This window comes from Ursus maritimus, unplaced genomic scaffold, assembly GCF_017311325.1.
Source record: "Ursus maritimus isolate PB19 unplaced genomic scaffold, ASM1731132v1 scaffold_8, whole genome shotgun sequence".
NCBI lineage: Eukaryota > Metazoa > Chordata > Mammalia > Carnivora > Ursidae > Ursus > Ursus maritimus.
This window is the reverse complement of record NW_024426996.1, coordinates 497,599-519,344: the sequence shown is the minus strand read 5'-3', so window position 1 is coordinate 519,344 and position 21,746 is coordinate 497,599. Positions and strand designations below refer to the sequence as shown.

The following is a 21,746-nucleotide window of genomic DNA, read 5'->3' as shown; positions in this document are numbered from 1 at the left end:
TCTCATCTCTATATATGACCGCAGACCCCAGGGTCAAGCCTGTAGCCTGGCTTCAGGGAGGTATGGCAGCACTCCCGGCATCCCACCGGGGAGTGCACACCCACGTGCCTGGCCTATGGTAAGCCTGCAGTAAATGTTAACTATTATTACTATTATTATATCCTTTCAGAAGGGCAAGTCTCACTGAAATCCAAACTTGTCCCAAGGTCATGAAGGCCTGGTTTAGCAAAGAGAAGAAGATTTCAAAATCCTAAGTCTGGAGACTGTAAATGTATCTGCTGCATAGTTTTTTGGTTTTATTGTTGTTGTTTTTCTGGAAAGAAGCTGTGTGAACGTACGCCGCTCCCGTCACAGCTGCTCCGCGTCAGTTGCCACGGATGACTTACATTTCATTATGTGAATATTTCACTATTAATTAGAAAGTTATGTTTTCATTTCAAGGACTGAGTTTTAATATGATTATTTCTAAGTAATTGCAAAAAAAAAAAAAAAAAAAAAACCAAAAAACCAAAACCCTGTCACTTAAGCATTTTCAATGAAGTACAGGCCTAAAACAAATTTAACCTTCACTAAACATAGAGAATAAAGCTTTCTAGAGAAACATCCAATCACCATGTGTAGGGGAAAGGGTAGGAAGGGTTTTCAATCAACTAGACAGATTCCACGTTCTCCAGCTGTACAATTTTTACAACACATTCTGGTCATCCCATTTTTTCCTTGGCAATTATAGATTTGGTGATTAAACTACTTTGAAACAATAAACCAAAGAGAATAAAGGGAAAATTTTTAAAATGCATCAACTGTCCTTAACCCTCCAGCTTCCGCCGGGGCTTGCTGGTCACCCCTCTACACAGGTCTGCTCGCTTGCCAGGACAGCACATGACACTTCAGGGATGAAGCAGGAAAGCCCAGGGACAGAGCCAGAAGGTGCTGCGGGAGCAGTCAGTGGTGACGGCTCCAGCCCACTATGGAGGGCTCAAGGGGTAGCAGGAGTGGCAGGAACCCTAAACTCTGACAAACGCTGAATTAGAAAAAAAAAAATCATTTGGTCTTTGCTTCTAGTGGGAAGAGACTAACATTCCCCAGGTCCCAGGTCAACTCAGGACCAAGGAGAAATTCTGCAAAATGCAGGATGCCATGTGCTTGCCCCAGAAGCAGGGCAGCTCTGCAAGGCCACGGGGGCCCCAGGCCCCTGGTACTCACCGTGACGTGTGCCTTGTGGAGCCCCACGCTCTCACTCAGGGAAGACAGGAAGTGATAGTTGGCTGGGCTCACAAGTTGGCTGTCAGTTGAAAGGTAAAAGGAAACCACACAGCTTTGCCGCGTACAATTCCCACAATTCTTCAACAACACAGGCACCGACTCCTTATAGAGGAGAACGGCCGTCCCTGCTTTCAGGACAAAACGCTCGGTCTCAGAGGAGCACTGGGGCTCCAGGGAACTCCACGTGTGGACTCTCACCTGGGGGAAACAAGACAGAGCAAAAACAAACATTCTTGGTCCCTTTTTTTTTGGAGAATAATAGATGAAAGTCAGAGTAGCAGAACTAGTTAAGAGCCTATGAACCCTGGGTTGAACCGCAGCCCCACTAAGTACTAGAGCTTGTAACAGAGCAAGTTACTCCACTCTTCAAAGACTCTGTTTCTTCACATGTAAAATGAGGGTAAGAACTTCACTGGCTGATGTGAGAATTAAATAAAATCATCAATGGAAGACACAGGACCGGGTACAGTGTCATTATTCCATAACCGTGACCTATTTGCAGTGTCCTCCAACCTCAGCCACCAGAGACTCTGTGAGTTTCTACCCTCTCTTTTTGCCTAGCATCGTTTTAAATGCACGTGTATTCTTCCATATACATTCGGAATGCTTTTACAGATTTTCACTTTAACAAACCATTTTTAAGGATTTCTTTCCGTCAAGTTTAGGCTATTTCCAGATTCTTGTGAGGATATAACTTTATATTGTAGTGGCACTTTGCAGTTTATAATTTGTTTTTATCTAATTATTTTATTCACTGCCCACTGAAATCCTTCAAGACAGGCTGATGAGTGAAGACATGATATTCACAGATGAGGAAACTGAATCACCAAGGCCTTAAGCCTTAAGGTCGCGGGATAAATGACAGAGTTTAATCCTGAAGGTACAGGTGTTCTGAGTCCAAGGACAGCCCATTTTCTGCGACAGGCACTAGACACATTTCAATACAAATTAACTTCTCTTTTCTTTTCCCAGAAGGAATATAACCAATAACTAAAGAAATGATCAAAAACGCTCCCCTCTGTCTTAGAAAAAAAAAAAACTCCAAGCAACTTACAGTGAGCTTCACCTCACAGTCAGAGCGAAGGTCTGACACACCATAGATGAAAAACACGTCTTGATCCTCGAAACCCACCGGCAACAGCGGAGCGAAGAAATGCCGAGCAAAGTAATGAAGCATTTTCCACTTTCCTCCATACTCTAAAAATAGGCAAGTTATGAGATGGGCAGGGTCAAGCAGTCAGGGTCACCTCGCCCATGGTCTTGCTATGTCCGACTTGTCATGATTCTAGGGACCGAGCGCAGCAGGGAGATTCAAGGGGGCACGAACCCACGTACGCTGAGGCCTCGCGGCATTCCGGTCTCTACCTCGTGGCGTCCTCACCTCTGGGTGAGGCGGGCATTCACATCCACTTGACAACGAGGCAAGGGAGGCTCGGGCAGTAAATCAAACATGCCACAGGCAGTACGCTGAGCCCACACCTGACTCCTAGGCAGCACTTTCTCAACATAATTCCGCCTTCTGGAGCTCAATGTACCACTACTCCTTTTGACTACATACACATGAAGAAGGACATCGGTAGCACGGCGGTAAAAATGTTACATACATTAGTAACTATAAGAAAATATTACAATTGTATAAGATATTATAAATATTCGTTTATAAGGGTTGGAGGGGCGCCTGGGTGGCTCAATCGGTTAAGTAACTGGCTCTTGATTTCAGCCAAGGTCATGATCTCGGGGTCGTAAGATTAGCCCCGTGTCTCCATGCTCAGCAGCTCAGTGCAGAATCTGCTGGAGATTCTCTCCTTCTCTTTCCCTCTGCCCCTCCCCCCTGTTCACATGCACTCTCTCAAATAAATAAATAAAATCTTTCAAAAATTAAAAAAAATAAGACTTATGGGGAAGATAGTCAATAATATTGTAATAACTTTGTATGGTGACAGATGGTAACTACACTTATTATGGTGAGCATTTTGCAACGTACAGAAATGTTGAATCACTGTATGGTACACCTAAAAAATACATAAACAAAACACTTGGGGGAAAAAAACAATTTAAAAAGTGACAGAGTTATTTAGAACTCAAAGTCTCCTTCCTATTACCATAAGCACAAAAGCCTCTGAGCGAAATAAAACAACCATTATCACAAATGCTGCTGGCAAGTGCAGACTCGAGGAGAACATCCAAACAGATGACGATTAATGACAGTTGCTCAGATACAATTAGAAGCTTTTGGGAACCTATGAATTCTGTGCCCTGTTGGCATGTCTAGTATGCTAAACCCCCAAACTAAAAAACATGTCAACGTGTCTCTATTTCAAAAAGCTCTTTCCCACAAAGCACTGCATCACTGAAGAACTTCCAGAGAGATGGTGGGAAGGGGGAGAGGGGGCAGGTGGGGGCTGGGGGTGTGGTGGTGGGGGGTGTCATGTCCAGAATCCACAGTGCAAGCCGCTCGGATGGAGAAATGTGAAGTTCAGACAGAACCAATTTCTTCAGGGTTTCCAAAATTTGAACTCTCAGCAGTTCAACTGCAACTCTTTATATTTCCCCTTAAAAACAACAAGCAGGGAGGGGTGGAGAGACCTTCCATATTAGATCTACAAAATGAACTTGAACTTACAAAGTTGACCTTGAACAACATGGGGTTAGGGCACCAAGCCCTGCGGAGTCAAAAACCCACATGTAACTTTTGACTCCCCCAGAACTTAATTACTAATAGCTTAGTGTTGACCGAGCCTTACCGATAACATAGTGGTCAATGAACACATATTCTGTATGTTATATGTATTATACACTGTATCCCTACAATAAAGCAAGCTGAGGAGAGAAAATGTTACTAAATCAGAAGAAAGACAAAATACATTTACAGTACTGTACTGTCTTTACCCAAAAAATCTGCATCTTCGAGGACCTGCACAGTTCAACCTCCTATTGTTCCAACATCAACTGTATTTGGAAAGTTTTCTCATAAATGGAAGGGGGCTCAGACGTAAGGTGACTTACAGACTCTCCCGTGTGATATCCATTACAGAAGAGACTTCACATGCACGGTTCCAGCTTCACGGCCACACACAGAACACAGGAGGACAGCAATTGAAGCACAAGGTCTCACTGGGACACACACTAGTTACTCATCAGTGACAAAGTATGGCTACCAACAGAACAGCCTGCCTAGCCAGCTAAAGATGCGATGTGATTTCTGGCTTTTCCATTAGCTCTGTACCTGTCCAAGTTTATAAGCCAAGCAAAATAAAATGCTCAGGTGGATTTCTGTATTTGCAAAATAACTAAAAATGAGACTAATTTTCTAAAGGAAATATATAAGAATCTAGGTTCCAAGCAGCTATGATCCCTTTGAAGGATCGCCATTTCAGATGATAAGAGGTGACACCTACCTTCTCCCAACCCCACTGGCACACACTAAAAGCACCAGATTCATTAAACCAACGAAGCAGAGTTAAACAGAGGCTATGAGGCTGCCCAGAGCAGGAGCAGACAGACATAGCGTACCTTATCACAACTCCTCCCTGGCACCTGTCTTCTGTAACAGGTGCAAGAAGATGGCAACCCTCTCCACGGAGGCATCATCCTGCAAGACTTTAAAAAATGAATTCTTGCTCTGCCATCATACTCCTGTTCCTGGGTTAACTCACCCTTTCTAAAGAACTCATTAAAATAATCTGCAATACAATCATTTAAGGGAAAATTAACTAAGACTGGGCTCTCCCAGTTCTCGAACCAAATGCTGCTTCAGGAGTCCACGACCTCATCCACACATAAGAAGGCAGGGGCAGGGTCCAAGTGTCTCTGAACAATATCTCTTTGTCCAGTTTTAAGCATCCCAGAAAGGCTACTCTCCCCAGTCTATCCCTGGTTCTCACCCAATACTCGTTACTCTGGTTGGTGTTGATAAAGAGTTTGGTGGGAGAAACTTGGTCGAAACGCCAATTTACCGCAAGAGGTGATTCAGAGCACTAAGCAAAGCGCGCGGGTAATGGGCTCCTTTGGATTTGCTTTCACAGCTAGTTTAAGAACCTCACCAGCAAAGTGGCTTTTTTACTGTACGGCCTTGCCTCATTTTCAGCCCCAAATCCTTGTGTACATTATTAACTGAACTTTGCTTCAAACTACCACTAGTGAACACCAAAGATTATTACTCTTTAATTTTTAAAAATAGAATAATTCAAACTGTGGGCACCATGTCAGTCATCTACCTGTTGTCAGCCTAACAGGTGCAACTGATAAGCCTTCCTACGTGGATTTCTGACCCCACCAGGTATCCCCCAAGAGACAAGTATGGCAAGAATAAAGATGACCTTATGGACCTAGAGGGGAATCCGGGGAAAAGGACATGTTAACACAGTTGGGTCCGGCTTCCACTAGGTTGAATTCTTCTAAATAGTGGAAGAGAGGCTTAAGTAATTGCTTCTTTTAACCTGGACCAAATTCCTCCTAATTAAATTCGAAATTTTAAGCGATAATTATAAGACACGTGGCTGAGATCTTCATGCATAAACCTACCCCCTTCATTAGCCGGCTTTTGTGGCTCTGCACAGCCCAGAAGCCAGACAAGGCTGCCTGGAAGGCTCCCAGAGAGACCAGGAAGGTGGGCGGGGCGGCCGCAGTCCACAGGCTGCGGGAGGAGCCGCCCCTGCACTGCGGTGGGTGGGGGGGCTCTACTCAGACTCATCTGACCCCTCAGGAGCCGGGCTTTCTCCGTGCCTCTCGGCACAGGAGTTGCTTTCTCTCACAGATATGAGGAATGCTGCGGCACTTACCTAGAGACGCCCAGGAGGGAGCCTGCCAGATGTCATTCAGCTGCCAATAAAGCGCGCCCATGGTGTAGCCTTGCCCATCCACTATCTCACTACGGCTGCGGCGGTAGAATTCGGTCTCTGTTTTGACACACTGGGCCTGCATCACCTGATTCAGGGGAAAACATCGAAGCACAAGTATTATTGTTCGGCGTAAGTGTCTAGATCTGAGAAAACTGCAGGCTCGAGGGTGTTTTCTTGAAGCAGGTTGAATAAATGAGGGAATCTGATTAGCATTATGTCTACCATTATTATACTAGCTCTGTAACTAGCCCCTCAGTAGGACAGAAGGGTTGTCTATAACAGCTGATTGGTTTGGGAGTCTTAGTGTCCCGTTTATTATAACAACGGGTGATGGAGGAAATGGGATGGTATGAAAGGTTCCTTGCTAATGATAGTGTAGGCAATGATGGAAAACAGACTATTATTCCAGAGTAAATGGTATATGTAGTCAAATGCTAAACTTTTTTGCAGTGATGGATTTTACAAATATATTCATAGCTACTAAAGAAAAAAGTTTTATTAGAAAAAAATTCTACAGGAAAAATAACTTCATTATGAGTCTGATACTGTCCAAACCCTAACCCCTTTTTTCTGTTCAAACAATTGTTCTTATATCATGACTTTTGATAATGTAAAATTTCTTATGAATGTAATTCCTTTATTATAGCAGAACAGATGGTAAATTGCAGCAACGAGACATGTGAATTTAGTTCCTGTTGAAGAGGCACTAAAGAACTTCACGCAGGGCTCTTAATTATTGGCAACATCATTGAAAAATCACCCTTTCATTGCTGCTGTTATCACATACTTTCTTAAAAGACTTTATTTTATTTTATTTATTTATTTATTTATTTTTAAAGATTTTATTTATTTATGTGACAGAGAGACAGCCAGCAAGAGAGGGAACAGAGCAGGCGAGTGAGAGAGGAAGAAGCAGGCTCCCAGCAAAGGAGCCCGATGTGGGACTCGATCCCAGAACGCCAGGATCACGCCCTGAGCTGAAGGCAGATGCTTTAACGACTGCGCCACCCAGGCGCCCCAAAAGACTTTATTTTATTTTAGAGAGTGCGAGCCAGAGGGAGGGGCAGAGGGAGGGAGAGAGTCCCAAGCAGACTCTGCACTGAGTGCAGAGCCCGACGCAGGGCTCGATCCCAGCACCCTGAGATCAGGACCCGAGCTGAAACCAAGAGTGGGAAGCCCAACGAACTACACCACCCAGGCTCCCCTGCTATCCCATGCTTTTAACTTAGAGGTTTAGCAGGAGAGGCTCATGAGTCAGAGGTTCTCAGGCTCATTTGGAGAGGTCACCAAGGAGAACCTGCAGAGATGGTCAGAGCTGTAAGGACTCCTCCTTAGAGCGGAGCCTGGATTTTCACAGAGGAAAGAAAAGAAGGATGCAGGTAAGGTTTTCTAGAAGACAAAGCCCAGATGCTTTTCTAAAAGCTGGAAGAGCTCACATAAAGGGAAAACCTTGAAACAGAGTTAAGCTGGCTAGTGAGAAAGTCATAGGTGAAGGTACGACTTACATGAGGCAGTGTCATAAAATTCCAAAAGGGTGAAGCAAGAAAAAATCATGGTCATTCAATAAAGATTTAATAAGCACCTACAGTATGTGTGACATGCTGGTAATGGTCCACCCCTCTCCCAGCAAAAAAGATACAAACCCACCCTCATGGAGCTTATTGGCTTGTGTAGAAGACAGGACTTAATCAAAGAATCACGAAAATAAATGTAAACTTTAAACAGTAATAAGTGCTAAGAAGGAGAGGTGAGCAATGTTAGGAGTGCGGATAGTAGAGGAAATAGGCCTAGCTGAGGAACAGTGATGGGCCTCAAAGAAGAGGAAAGAGAAAAACAGAGAGGGCAGAACCCGGCACTTGGAGAGGACATGTGTGTTAAGCAGAGAATGCACAGGCAAAGAACTGAGAGGCCAAGGCGGCCTGAACACAGAGAGCCAGGAGCAAAGGGAGGGAGGCCAGTGAGATGCAGGGACCAGACCTGGGAAGGTTTTGGTGTGTATCCTAGAGGCAACTGGAAGTCACAGAAAGCTTTTAAGCTCAACAGGTGAAGGGACCAGATTTGCATTCCCAAAGAAGATGCTGCTGACCAAAAGGAGAAACGGAGGCTCTGGGGTGGGGGTGGGGGCTACAGTGGGTTCAGGACGACCATTCAGAAAGCTATGAAAACCATGCCAGCAAGAGATGATATCAGCTGTGAGCAGATAAAGAAATGTCCTCATTCAGGAACCAGACCACAGGGACTGCAGCGATGAGAGCAGCGAATACACTCTAAAGAAAGTACAGATCTCGCAGACGGAGTGGCAGTGGTGCCAACTGAAAATGACCACAGGATACAATCTGCACGTGTTAGTCCAACACTACGTGAGAGGAGATGAAATAGAAAAACAGACCTATGAAATTTGATCTGTCAGTCAAGCCAATCTGCAATTATACTCAGAAATCTCCAGCCAAGTTCCTTGTAAAAAAAAACCAATCTTGTCCAAACTAAAAAAAGAGAGAGAGAGAGAGAGAGAGAGAGAGAGAGAGAGAGAGAGATTTATCTACTTCTAGGCCTGGATAGGCAGGCACAGAGAAATTCAGTCCCTTTGTAAGCTTCACATATGTTGAGTTATGGTACAAAATCAGTGTTGTGGAACAACGTCTTGAAAATTCAGTGAGGATGACGCAGCCCCAAAGTGGAAATCTCAGCGGACACAGATTCGAGGGCAGCATCATCCATGCCCACTAGAGATCTTTACCTTTCTCAGCATGGAGAGTAGCCTTCATAGTTGTTTAAAAGAGCTGATCTCTGAACTCACTCGTATCGCCCTGGGCCTCCATATAATACCCCATCAACCAAGCTAAACTTGGCCTATGGGCACAAGATCAAGCCAGCCAGTCTCTGCCGCCACATCACAAACACCCAAGACCCTGAACAAGAAGAAATCTCAGTTCTCATCCAGAGATTCCTGAAAAGCAGCCATTGCTTTACAGACTGTGTGTGGAGTGATCATGAGAGGAGAAGCTGAGGCAGTCCTCATCAGACTGGTGAGTAACAACAGGAGGAGAGGGATCCTAGTCACCAGACAGTCCAGAAGCTGCTGGTCCAGCCCTGACAGGCCAAGCACGGGCATCGAACAGCAACCACCACGGACAATCCATGTGGGGGTGCCAGCCCACAATTCGGGAACTCCCAGTACCCGAAGTACCCCCGAGGTCTGGGCCATTCCTGACATACCAAAGAAGCCAAAGAACCTGCACCATCCTGTTATTACCCCCAGAGACTTGGTTCACTGTCAGCTCATGAGTGGTATGGAAGGAGGGGTGTCATTCGTGAAGTTTTGGACAGGAAGCACTTTCCTTGGGTCCACATTTATAAAGTAGGGTAAACAGAAAAAAAGTAAAAACAGAATTCTGAGGTGGGAACAAAATATCGGTGTATACCAGAGTAGGAAATTCAGTTATCTCTTTCAGGCAAAAATGAAAACTTCTAGGACAAAGCCATAACCTATTAAATAGCCATGCTTGTGCTTAGCTGGCTCTAATCCAGAGGACAACCAGATATTTTACTGATGGCCTTGATAGAGGTGACCTGCATTTTCTTTTTCTTCATGTAAGCTTCTTTTCAGGGAAAAAAAAAAAATCTCATAAGCATCGAATTATTTACATTGCTCCAAATTCTTTTCCAATCTGTGTGAACATACTTTGTAGCATATACGTTTAGTGTTCTGTTCTCACTGAGTTTTCACGTGTACATCCCCATGCCCTGGCACTTGCTAGCATCTCTGTGCTTTAAATGGTTATACAGTTATACCACAGTGTGATTCCTCATTCTCCACTTATTAGGCATTTGAATGGTTTCCAGTTTTTTCTTTCAACGCAAGAGCTAAGAACATTTTATGTTCTTGTGTTGCTTCTTTTGGGAATAATAGATGACAAATGTTAAACTCCTTGCTGCATATTGCTATATTAGGCTCCAGTCAAGAGGCTGCTATCCACTGGTGGCCTCCAGGCTGAACGTTGCCCCACACAGATTTTAACTGGCCCACAGAGATGGGTGGTTTTTTGTTTCTTGGGTTTTTTTTGAGGTGGGTGTTTTTTTGTTTCTTGTTTGGATATTGTTTAATTCTTAAGTCCCGGCCTACATGTTCCGTTTTGTCACAATTCTCAATAATCATCCTCCTATCCATTTAAATTACCCTTCCTAGCCCCCACAAACCTTTGCGTTTTCAATCTGTATTTCAGTTTTGAGAACTACTTGCAAGATATCTTTATTTTTGTATATCTATTCTAACAATCTCTGTAATTTATATCTTTTCTGGTTTAATAGATAAATATTAATAATCTTTTAGAATTTTTAAAACTTAATTTTTTTTCTTTTACATGCATGCAGGATTCCTACCCCTTGCTAGAAATGAAAGGAAAAGGACACTAGGCAAGCCCTAACTAGTAGCCTATCACAGCTGAACTTGTGAAGGAGGATAATCAAGACTCTTGAGCGCTCCGGGCTCTAGAACAGTGCAGCACACTCCACGGACAGATGGTGCCATGCCAATACCATGGACCTGGGTTTACCCAAACCAGTGGGTGCCAGTTAGGGCTAATGAATGACGCCTTTGTTCATAAAAATGCAGAAGGCCACTGCCCACTTTAATTCTTAAAGGGATGTTGTACAATCCCACTTCCACTGGAAAATCTCTGGAACTGCCATACCTGTATTTATACACTCATGCATCCTTCCCTAAAGAGGACAATCTTTACATATAAGAAGGATAAATGCTTAGTCATTTCCTAGGCTACTCAGTCCCACTGTTAGCAGACAAATCTTATTTTAGTTTCAAAAAAGTCTATTTTCAGCAGCTTGCTTGATTACACTTATGAAATCAGTCTCCTTGGAGAAACAGATGGTAGGGTAAAAAGAAATTGAACCAGGACACCAAGACCTAGGCTCCAATTCCAGCTTTGCCACTGTGATGGAGATTGCTAGCTGTTTACAAAAGCCCATTATCCCTGTCCTCCAGAGTGACAGAGCTATGGGTGGGCTCCATTCTCCGGAATCATATCCCTTACCCTTGGAACTAGGGGTAGCCATGTGACTAAGCCTTCCAGACAGAATGTAATTTTAATTCTTCATTTACTTAAAATTATCCTGGTGATAAGAATCTTCCAATAAAGCTATGTTTCAACTGATACAATTCATACCATACAATTCACCCTCGTAGCTTCCAATTCGTTGGCTTTTAGTATAATCACAGGTGGTGCACTCTCACTACTACCTAATTCCAGATTGTTATCACCCCAAAAGGAAACACCATATTGTACTGGTTAATAGCAACTCCTTGTTCTCCCCTCTCCTCTGCATCTGGAAACCACTTATCTACTTTCTGTCTCTTTGGATTTGCCTATTGTGGACATTTCCTGTAAGTGGAATGATACAATATATGGCCTTTGTTACTGGCTTCCTTTACTTAGCATAGTTTTCAAGGTGCATTCACGTTGTGGTGTGTATTCATATTCCATTCCTTTTTATTGCTAAATAGTATTTCATTGTATAGATATGCCACATTTTGTTTATCCATTCATGAGCTGATAAACATTTGGATTATTTTAACTTATTGGCTATGAAAAATGCTATGAACATTTGTGCACAAGTTTTTGTGTGAACACATGTTTTCAATATTCTCAGATATATATCTAAAAGTAGAATTTTGGGGTTCTATGGTAACTCTACATTTAACCTTTTGAGAAACTGACTCTTCTACAGCAGTTGCACCATTTTACGTTCCCACTGGCAAGATACGAGGGTTCCAATTTCTCTACATCCTTACTGTGATGGTTAACTTTATGTGTGAACTTGATGGGGCTAAGGGATGCCCAAATGGCTGGTAAAATTATTTCTGAGTGTGTCTGTCAGGATGTTTCTGGTGATTCAGCAGACTAAGTAAAGAAGATCCACCCTCATCAGTGTAGGTGGTCATTATCCAATCAGTTGAGGGCTTGAATAGAACAAAAAGGAAGAGGAAGGCAATTTCTCTCTCTCTTCTTGAGCTGGGACACCCATCTTCTCCTGCCCTCAGACAATGGAGCTCCTAGTTCTAAGGCCTTTGGACTCCTGGACTTACACCAGTGGCCCGTCAGTTCTCAGGCCTTTAAAATCAAATTGTTTTACACCACTGGCTCTTCTGGTTTTCCATCATGTAGATGGTAGATTATAGGACTTCTCAGGCTCCATAACCATGTGAACCAATTCCTATAATAAATCTCATATGTATCTGTATATATAGCCTATTGGTTCTGTTTCTCTGGAGAACTCTGACCAATACACTTATCAATACTTCTTTTCTTCTCTTTTATTCTAGATATTCCAGTAGGTGTAGGTAGTATCTCTTTGTGGGTTTTGATCGCATTTCCCTAATGACTAATGATGTTAAGGATATTTGCATGGTACTTACTGGTCATTTTCTTTGGAGAAATGTTTATTCAAATCTTTGGGCTGTTTTTTAATTGGGGTGTCTTTTTCATTATTGAATTGTAAGAGTTTTAAAATATATTATGGATGTTAGATCCTTATATATACGACTCAAAAATTCCCCCCCATTCTGTGGATTATCTTTTCACTTTTGTGATATATTGGCCTCTGACACACAAAGTTTCTAATTTTGATGAAATTCAATTTATGTATTTTTTCATTGGTTGCTTGTGCATTAGGTGTCATATCTAAGGAACTGTTGCCAAATCAAAATTCACAAAGTTTACACCTATGTTTTCTCCTAAGAGTTTTATGACTTAAGCACTTACATTTAGATCTTTGATTCATTTTAAGTTAATTCTTGTATACAGTGTGAGGTAAGAGTCCAAATTCATTTTTTTTAAACATGTGGATATCCATTTGTTCCAGCACCATTTGTTCAAAACACTTTTCCCATTTTATTGTCTTGGCACCCTTGTAGAAAATCAGTTGACCATAGACTTATGTGTTTATTTCTGGACTCCCAATTCTATTCAATCAATCTATATGTTGGGTCTTAGGTCAAACCACACTATCTTGTACTTAAGTTTTTGAAAGTAGGATGTGTGACATTTCCAAATTTGTTTTCTCCAGATATTTTGACTATTCTGGGTGCCTTGCATTTCTGTATGAATTTTAGGGTCATTTTTGCCATTTCTCTGAAAATTTTAGTAGGAATTTTGATAGGGATTATGTTGAATTTGTGAATCACTTTGGGGAGTCCTGCCATCTTAACAATATTCAGTCTTCCAATCCATGTCTTTCCATTTAATAGCCCCAATAATATTTTGTAATTTTCACAGTACAAGTCCTGCATTTCTTTGGTTAAATATATTCCAAAATATTTTATTCTTGTTGATACTACTATAAATGTTATTATTTAGTTTCATTTTCAAATTGTTCATGCTAAGAATATAGCTGATATTTGTATATTGATTTTATATCCTGCAAAGTTGCTGAATTAACTTATTAGCTCTCACAGATTTTTTAGGTGGATTTTTAAAGTTTTTCTATATATAAGATCACGTCATCTGCAGACAGAGATAGTGTTATTTCTTCCTTTCCAATCTGGATGCCTTTTATTTGATTTCCTTGCCTGTTTTCACTAGAATCTCCAGTACAATGCTGAATAGAAGTGGCAAGAACAGGCATCCTTGTCTTGTTCCTGATCTTAGGGAGAAAACTTTCTGTCTTTCACTATTCAATGTGATATTAGCTATAGGTTCTTCATAGGTGCTCTTATCAGATTGATGAAGTCCCTTTTGTCCTAGCTTGTTGAAATTTTTTTTTCACAAAAGGGTATTGTATTTTGTCTAATGTTTTTCCTTCATCTATTGAAATGATGATGTAGTTATTTTCCCTTTATTCTATTAATATGGTGTATTACATTGATTGACTTTCATATGGTTGAACCAATCTTAAATCCTGGGATAAATCCCACTTGATTATAGTTTATAAACCTTTTTATATGCTGCTGGGTTTGGACTGTTAGTATTTTGTTGAAGATTTCTTTCTGTCTATATTCATAGAAGATATTAGTCCTGGTGTGCTTTTCTTACGTGTCTTTGTCTGGTTTTAGAATCAGAATAAAAATGGTTTCACAGAATGAGTTAGGAAGTGTTTTCCCCTCTTCTGTTTTTTGAGAAGAATTTGTGAAAGATGGTGTTAATTCTTCTTTAAAATATTTTTTAGAATTCAATAGTGAAGCCGTCTTTGTAGAAGACAATTCTTTGATTAGTAACTCAATCTCTTTAGTTGTGATAGATCTACTTAGATTTTCTATTTCTTCTTGAGTCAATTTACATTGTCTGTGTCTTTCTATGAATTTGCCATTTCATCTAGGTTAAATGACTTACAGTCATATAATTACTTACAGTATTCTCTAATCACCCTTTTTATTTATTTAAGGTCAACAGTAGTGTTCCCTCTTTCATTCCTGATTTAGTAATTGGAATCTTCTCTCTCTCTTTTTCTTTTCTTGGCCAGTCTAGCTACAGTTTTTTCAATTTTGTTGATCATTTCAAAGAACTAACTTTTTGGTTTTGTTGGTTTTCTCCATTATTCCAATAAGGCCTCTTTTATGTGTCAAATTTCTGATGTCTGCTTTACTGAAGTGCTGCAAATTGATGTTAAAATTCAACCAAACACCTCAGTAGTTATAGAATTTCCCTTATCTCAATTGCGAAAGGATATAATATTGTAGTTTAAAAGGCAGAAATTTGCTCCATTCATTTCCTGAGAACTTGGGAAAAATACTTAACCTTTCTGAGCCTGTTTACTCAAATATAAAATGAAAACAGTAACAGATGTCTGGAGATGTTGTTAGAATTACATGAGAAGATATAAAACACATCTCATGGCTCAGGGCCAGGCATCTGGTAGACACCCAAAGAATGCTGTCTGCTTGACTGCTAAATTATATGTTGCATATAAATATAATATATTAGTAATGTAATGTACTCTATTAATCATTCCCCTCCTTTACTCATCCCATTCACCTTAAAAGCTCAGCATAGCCTGGATCTTCTATCAAATCTCAGTGCTGCTTACCAAACAAATAACCATTCCAAGGTAGCAAGTATCATGAACACCTGAGTCTACAACATAGTCTGTGGGTTTTTTTGTTCTTGTGATCAAGTTACATGCAACACAGGAAGATGAAATGGACTCCTAAAGAATATGAATCTCTTAAGGACATCCCTAAGCATCTAGCCCTCATTACATGCTTAATAAATATGTGAAGAATAAATGAAGGCACTAGAGGGAGCTATAAGCTAAGGGGTTAGTAAAGGCTGTCAATAGCCCAGCTACCTCTCTAAGCGGCTAGTAAAGAGCCCATACTGGCAGAGCAAATTGATCAAGTTTAGATTATCAAGTTCAGACAGTCCTCAAACTAAGCAGTGAGCCTGTGCAACATGGCTTAAGAGAGTGTGCCTAGCTAAGTAGGCTATTTGGAATACAATATAACAGGATAAGGTAGGAAAATGAAAGGTGAGGCAAGATTACTTTGGAATATTAGAATAATTAAAGTTTTGGGTTTTTTTTTTTTTAAGATTTTTATTTATTTATTTATTTATTTATTTATTTATTTATTTATTTGTCAGAAAGAGAGACAGCCAGTGAGAGAGGGAACACAAGCAGGGGGAGTGGGAGAGGAAGAAACAGGCTCCCAGCGGAACAAGGAGCCTGATGCGGGGCTCGAGCCCATAAAGCTGGGATCACACCCTGAGCCGGAGGCAGACGCTTAACGACTGAGCCACCCAGGCGCCCCTGGAATATTAGAATAATTAAAGAAGTAAAAACCAAGAAGGATCCTTTTGCTGCTGTAAGATAGGGAGAAGACAGGAAAAGATATAAATGTGAAGAAACATACTGCACAGGTTTCTCAGCCAAGATTTTTCTGAAAGTTGCAAAAAATTGCTTTATAGAACGTCTTAAAAAGTAGTACACATGCAGGTACTCTGTTCTTCAGAATAGTATGACAGACGATGAGAAAAAGAAGAGACAGTGGAAGCAGGAACAGAAAAAAATGGACCAAAGAAAGGTTTTTCTTTCTAATGCACATGTCAAAGATGATTGTTCCAAAATCAAAGTAGCAAGGGGGAAAAGAATGTTTTACTCTAACATTTCCTGTCTATTTCAGTCAAGAAAATTCAACCCTAAAAACAAACAAAACAAATCATAATTCTGATTTTCTTTCCATCTCAGATCCCATCTAGCACGTCAGAAAGTTCTAAGGTAGAACTAACACAAGCCAATTCCAAGCCAATGCCTGATAAGACACCGGTGTAAATTATCAGGTGAAAGCCATCACCAACAAAAACCAGCAACAAATAAGTCCACTTGTACATCCAACTCCTGACTATGTTACTGATAATGCTAACGAGTTCAGTAATTATTTTTTTCAGTTCTCTGAATGTGGTTTTGAGGAAATAGAATAAAGTAACAGTAATAAAATGAACAGCTGGGAGGAAGGCAGCAAGCATGAAAAACAACAGCTGAAAAGTTTCCTGCGTGTGCACACACACGAATAAGGATCATCCTATTTCATATATCAAAACTGAGACCCTTTTATAGAATATTGGCTATGAAAAGCTAATAATGATGAACTTCAACACTTTAAAAGGGACAGATCTCAACTTTTTATCTTTCAACTTGTGTTCTGTGAGGTAAGTTCATGAACTACACATCACACTGGCAACACTTCCCTAACTGATAAGCTTATGGTTAAAACATTAAAATTTTCTTTATTAGTTTATCGCCTTCTAAAAAAGAGTATTCTTTTGGCTTACAGTTTTCTGCCAGCTTCCATCCAGATTTTCTGTTTTTATATAGGAGAAAACTGATGAGAGTAGGCATGAGTTTAGATTGAAATTGGTATATTTTTAGGTGCTGAGATGTAAAAATTAAAATGGGATCATGTTTAACAAAAACTTCGAGTCTATTTCAGATCAACTCATATGATTGGGATTAGGCTCCTGCCTTCTCTCTCTGAACTTGAAACAAGGGTGGCAAAAACATCAGATAAATAAGCGGTGGCTTTAATATAGTCTTAGGCATGTATGTAGTTCACAGGTTCATGAAATAAAATTGGCAAATAAAGAGAGTAAATGGAAAAATTAAGAAGAAAATATTACCTAAAATTCAGCTTGATAGTTTCTTACAAAGTTAAACATAAATTTACCATTTACCTCAGCAATTTCACGCACGTATTTCAACTCAAAGGAAATGAAGGTATGTGTACAAAGATTTGTATGCTAAAATTCATAGTATTATTCATAACAGTCAAAAATTGGTAATGATCCAAATGTGCACCAACAGATGAATGGATATATAAAATACGGTATATCCATTACAACAGAATACTATTTAGTAAGAAAGAGGAATGAAGTACAGATATATGCTACAACATGGAAGAACCTCAAAACCCTGATGCTAGGTGAAAGAAGCCAGATGCCAAACATCACACATGGTAGGAGTCCAGTTATATGAAATGCTGAGAAAAGTAAAATCTATACGGACAGAAAGCAGATTAATGTTTACCTGGGGCTGAAGGTGAGAAAGCAGAGTAACTACAAACAGGTGCACGGGATCTTTTGGGGATGTCAGAAACATTCTAAAATTGGATTATGATCACGATTGCATGATTCAATAAATATTCTAAGAACCACTTAATTGTGCACTTAAAATGAGTGAATTTTATGGTATGTCAATTATATCTCAATAGAGCTGTTTTTAAAATAATCCAGGTGCACTTGGGTGGCTTGGATGGTTAAGCATCTGCCTTTGGCTCAGGTCATGATCTCCGGGTCCTGGGATAGAGCTCCATGTTGGGCTCCCAGCTCAGCGGGGAGCCTGCTTTTCCCTCTCTCTACGCCTCTCCCTTTGCTTGTGCTCTCTCTGTCTCTCTCAAATGAATAAATAAAACCTTAAAAAAAATAATCCAGTAAGGTGCATAAGGTAACACGGAGAGATCTTCAATGTACACCTCAGTGAATTTTATCATTTGTATACACCCATGTAACCAGCACCCATATCAAGATATAAAGCTTTTTTAGCACTCCAGAGAGTTTCCTTATACCCATTTCTTTTTTTTTTTTTTTAAGATTTTATTTATTTATTTGACAGAGATAGAGACAGCCAGAGAGAGAGGGAACACAGGCAGGGGGAGTGGGAGAGGAAGAAGCAGGCTCATAGTGGAGAAGCCTGATGTGGGGCTCGATCCCATAATGCCGGGATCACTCCCTGAGCCGAAGGCAGACGCTTAACCGCTGTGCCACCCAGGCGCCCCCTTTATACCCATTTCTAACCATAATTCACTATCCCCTCCACAAGAGTGGTTACCACTAATTTGCTCTCCATCATCTTGATTCATTTTGTCTATAACTAAAACTTCAATGTTTCTTTTACTCAACATAATGTTTGTGAGATTTATCCAAGTGATGCTGATATCAGTAGTTCATTCTTTTGTATTGCTATGGAATATTCCATTACATAAATATACCACAGCTTATAAATTCTACTGTTAAAGAACAACTAGGCTGTTTCCAGTTTGGGGCTATTATGAATAAAGCTGGTATGAACATTATTTTAGATGTCTGTTGGCAGACATATGCACTCATTTTTCCTGGGTACATAACTTGGAGTAGAAATGCTGATTCAAAGAGGAAGCAAATGTTTAGCTTGGATAGAAACTGCCATAAGATTTTCCAAAGTGGTTAAACAAATTTCTATTCCTACTAACAATGTCTACAAGTTCCAGCTGTCGCACATCCTCACCAACAGTTGGCACTGTCAATCTATGTAATTTTAGCCATTGTGCTAAAATGACATTGTGTACCTTGTAGTGTAGGGGTACGATTTTAGTATGATTTTAATTTGCGTTTCCTTGATTGAAAATGAAATTGAACACATTTTCACATATTTACTGAACACTGCATATCTTCTTTGCTGAAGTGCCTGTTCAAGGTTTTTGTCCATTTTTTAATAGGTTATATCCTTTTCTTATTACTTTATAGAAGTTCTTTATTTTGAATACAAATCTTTTATCAGATATATGTATTGCAGATACTGTTGCCCAATCTGTGGCTTGTCTTTTCTCTCTCTTAATGGTGTCTTAATTTACAAAAGTCCATAATTTTAATGAAGTCCAATTTATCATTATTTTCTTTCATAGTTTGTGTTTTTTTATGTCCTGTTTAAGAAATCTTTGCCAAGGTTATGAAAATGTTACCTTTCACAGTTGATTCCTTGATCACTGATCAAATTAATTTTTGTATATGGAGTCAAAGTTCATTCATTTTCCTATAAAGATACTGTCCATTGGTAAAACTATCCTTTCCCACAGGATTGCAGTGGCATCATGGCCATCAATCAAGTGACTATATTCTACATAAGGCTGTTTTTGGACTCTATTGTGTTCCATTGTTCCATTTTATCCTTGGGGAAAGCTATTGTCTTAATTACTGACACTTCATAGAGATCATGAGCTAGGGAACATTTTAATGCACAATTTGTTGTAGAACATTGTGAGATGTTTGTTCTTTGTAAGAGGGACAAATGCCAAAAATGAACTATTTCAAGTATTACCTGTCATCATTTATCTATTTTGAAGAAGATAAACTCCTCAGTCAGTGAAATAAAAACCTGAATATTTTTTCACTACATAAGGTTTATTACAAAGTCTCCATGATCCCTCATGTCAACTGCGGAACCTCCTGAGCTTCAGAATGAGAATGCCTTACCTGAGTAAGGTAAATGGTATCTTTGAATGTCTGTAATGGATCTGTGCTTTCCGGGAATTTGAAGTGAAATCCAATCTGATGCAGCATTTCATTATTACCATTTGCATGATGTTGTCGATGAAGTGAAAATTTGCTGTTGTAAGACCAGTCCTCTTGAGATGAAACCTTTCGAGTAAAGAATAAGAGGTACAAATTGGGGAGTCAGGAGTGAAACTACTTTTCCACACACTTCTGACAAGCTCAAAAAGTACTCTGCATACGGGAAAGAGCTCAAGGTTTGCTCTGCGACTCTAATTTTGCAGATGGTAGATGTTTTTGCCATCATACTTGTTATTGGTGAAAAAGTAGCCCTGTGCAAAGTTGAATCACAAAACCAGGATTTGGGAACTATCCCTTCCCTTTCTCACACCTAGAAAGTTACACTTTGGCATTTCTATCAAAAGTCTTATCTTCTTAAAACATTATTCCTGTTTTTAGACAGCATTCATCGTGCTTATTTTTAAATGTCATTTTATCTATTCAAGTAAATAAACTGTCAAAAAAGGATAATGGACTGAAATCAGTATTCTGTTACAACTGTAAATTCTTTAACAGGAATAGAATATGACTATTAAGACAGTAAATGCTTAGCACTTGCTCATTTGTTTCTCAATTACTACTAAATATATTTGATACATACAGATATTTAATTTTGATACAGTTGAAGACACAAACCAAACAATGATACTCCTTTCCCTAATAGTAACTTTTTTTAAAGCCAGGCACAATTTATGCGATCTTTCTGTCATCTCTTTGAGAAGCTATCATCAGGTTAAAGCAAAAAAAAAAACAAAAACAAATACACACATACGTTAGTAGTGTACCTTTTACAGAAAAATAGACAATGATTCTGGCTTCCAGGCCTATGATTTAATGCCCTGCTAGCATTTGAGAACGATATAAGACACCTGCTGTCTATACCTGAAAACACCAGTTTAATCCAGGTTATAAAAAGACTTTGAAAAACAGTCTACCCAACCCTCAAAAATCCCTGAAAATTAAAAATATTATTCCCTGTTCATAAGATATGACTTATAACTCCCTATACTCATGCAATGCACAGAGCAATCACCTTAAAAGGAAAAAATTATTCTTCAGGAATTTATTTATACTAACACGTAAGTAGTGTACATTACCCATGTTTGATGTGGAAGTTTTTCCACATTATATGTATGTATTTTCCAAAACTGTTATCACCAGACAGTTTAGAGAACACTAATTACTTCAATTACTTATTTAAAAGAGGTCTTAGTATTTACAGTCGTTTTGTACACACTGCAGATGTACACACCTTAACTAACAGGCTTCCCTTCCTTCAACGCTTCTTCCTTTTTAAAGCCTGAAACACATCTTTAGGCTTCTCAGCCCTGATCGGTAATGATATGAATGCATCCCATAACTGGTAAAACCTGCCCTTCTGTTCTGCGGAAAGCTTTCTAACTTCTGATAGCCATGGTTTGAGAGTCTTATAAATTTCAGCTGTAACAATGTTATCAGAAGGAATCCAGATAAGGCCCTAATTGTTTTAAGAATATTACACCTCACTTAATCCTCAGGACAACTCTACCAGTCGGTATTATTACCACTCTATTTTAGAGACGAGGCACAGAAAGATTCAGTAATTTGTCCAGGATCCTAAGCTAGTTGGCACAGTCTAGCTCCAGCCTCTAGTTCTTTAAACCTAGATGCCTCTGAAGAAAATAAAACGTTCATACAAATCCTATGGCTAGAATGGACTGTATTAACAATAATAATAGCTTACATTTTATTGCATTTTATTGTCGCTATGTGTCAAGAACTGTGCTAAGTGCTTCAGTGTGTAAATTAACTTAATCTTTACACACCACATGCACACATGCGTCTCTGCATGTAC

General features: G+C 39.8%; 1 protein-coding gene across 4 annotated transcripts in view; it reads right to left on the bottom strand.

Annotated features, from left to right (window-relative positions):
• The window catches only part of MANBA (mannosidase beta), a 118,320-nt gene that overhangs the window by 2,795 nt on the left and 93,779 nt on the right, over positions 1 to 21,746 (bottom strand). For all 4 annotated transcript variants that reach the window (XM_008707214.2, XM_040625055.1, XM_008707215.2 and 1 more), the window contains 4 exons: positions 19,835 to 19,999; positions 6,045 to 6,189; positions 2,318 to 2,460; positions 1,204 to 1,461 (listed from right to left, as the gene is read on the bottom strand). In XM_008707214.2, coding sequence (XP_008705436.2) covers positions 1,204 to 1,461; positions 2,318 to 2,460; positions 6,045 to 6,189; positions 19,835 to 19,999 — 711 coding nt within the window. The remainder of the gene's footprint in view (positions 1 to 1,203; positions 1,462 to 2,317; positions 2,461 to 6,044; positions 6,190 to 19,834; positions 20,000 to 21,746) is intronic.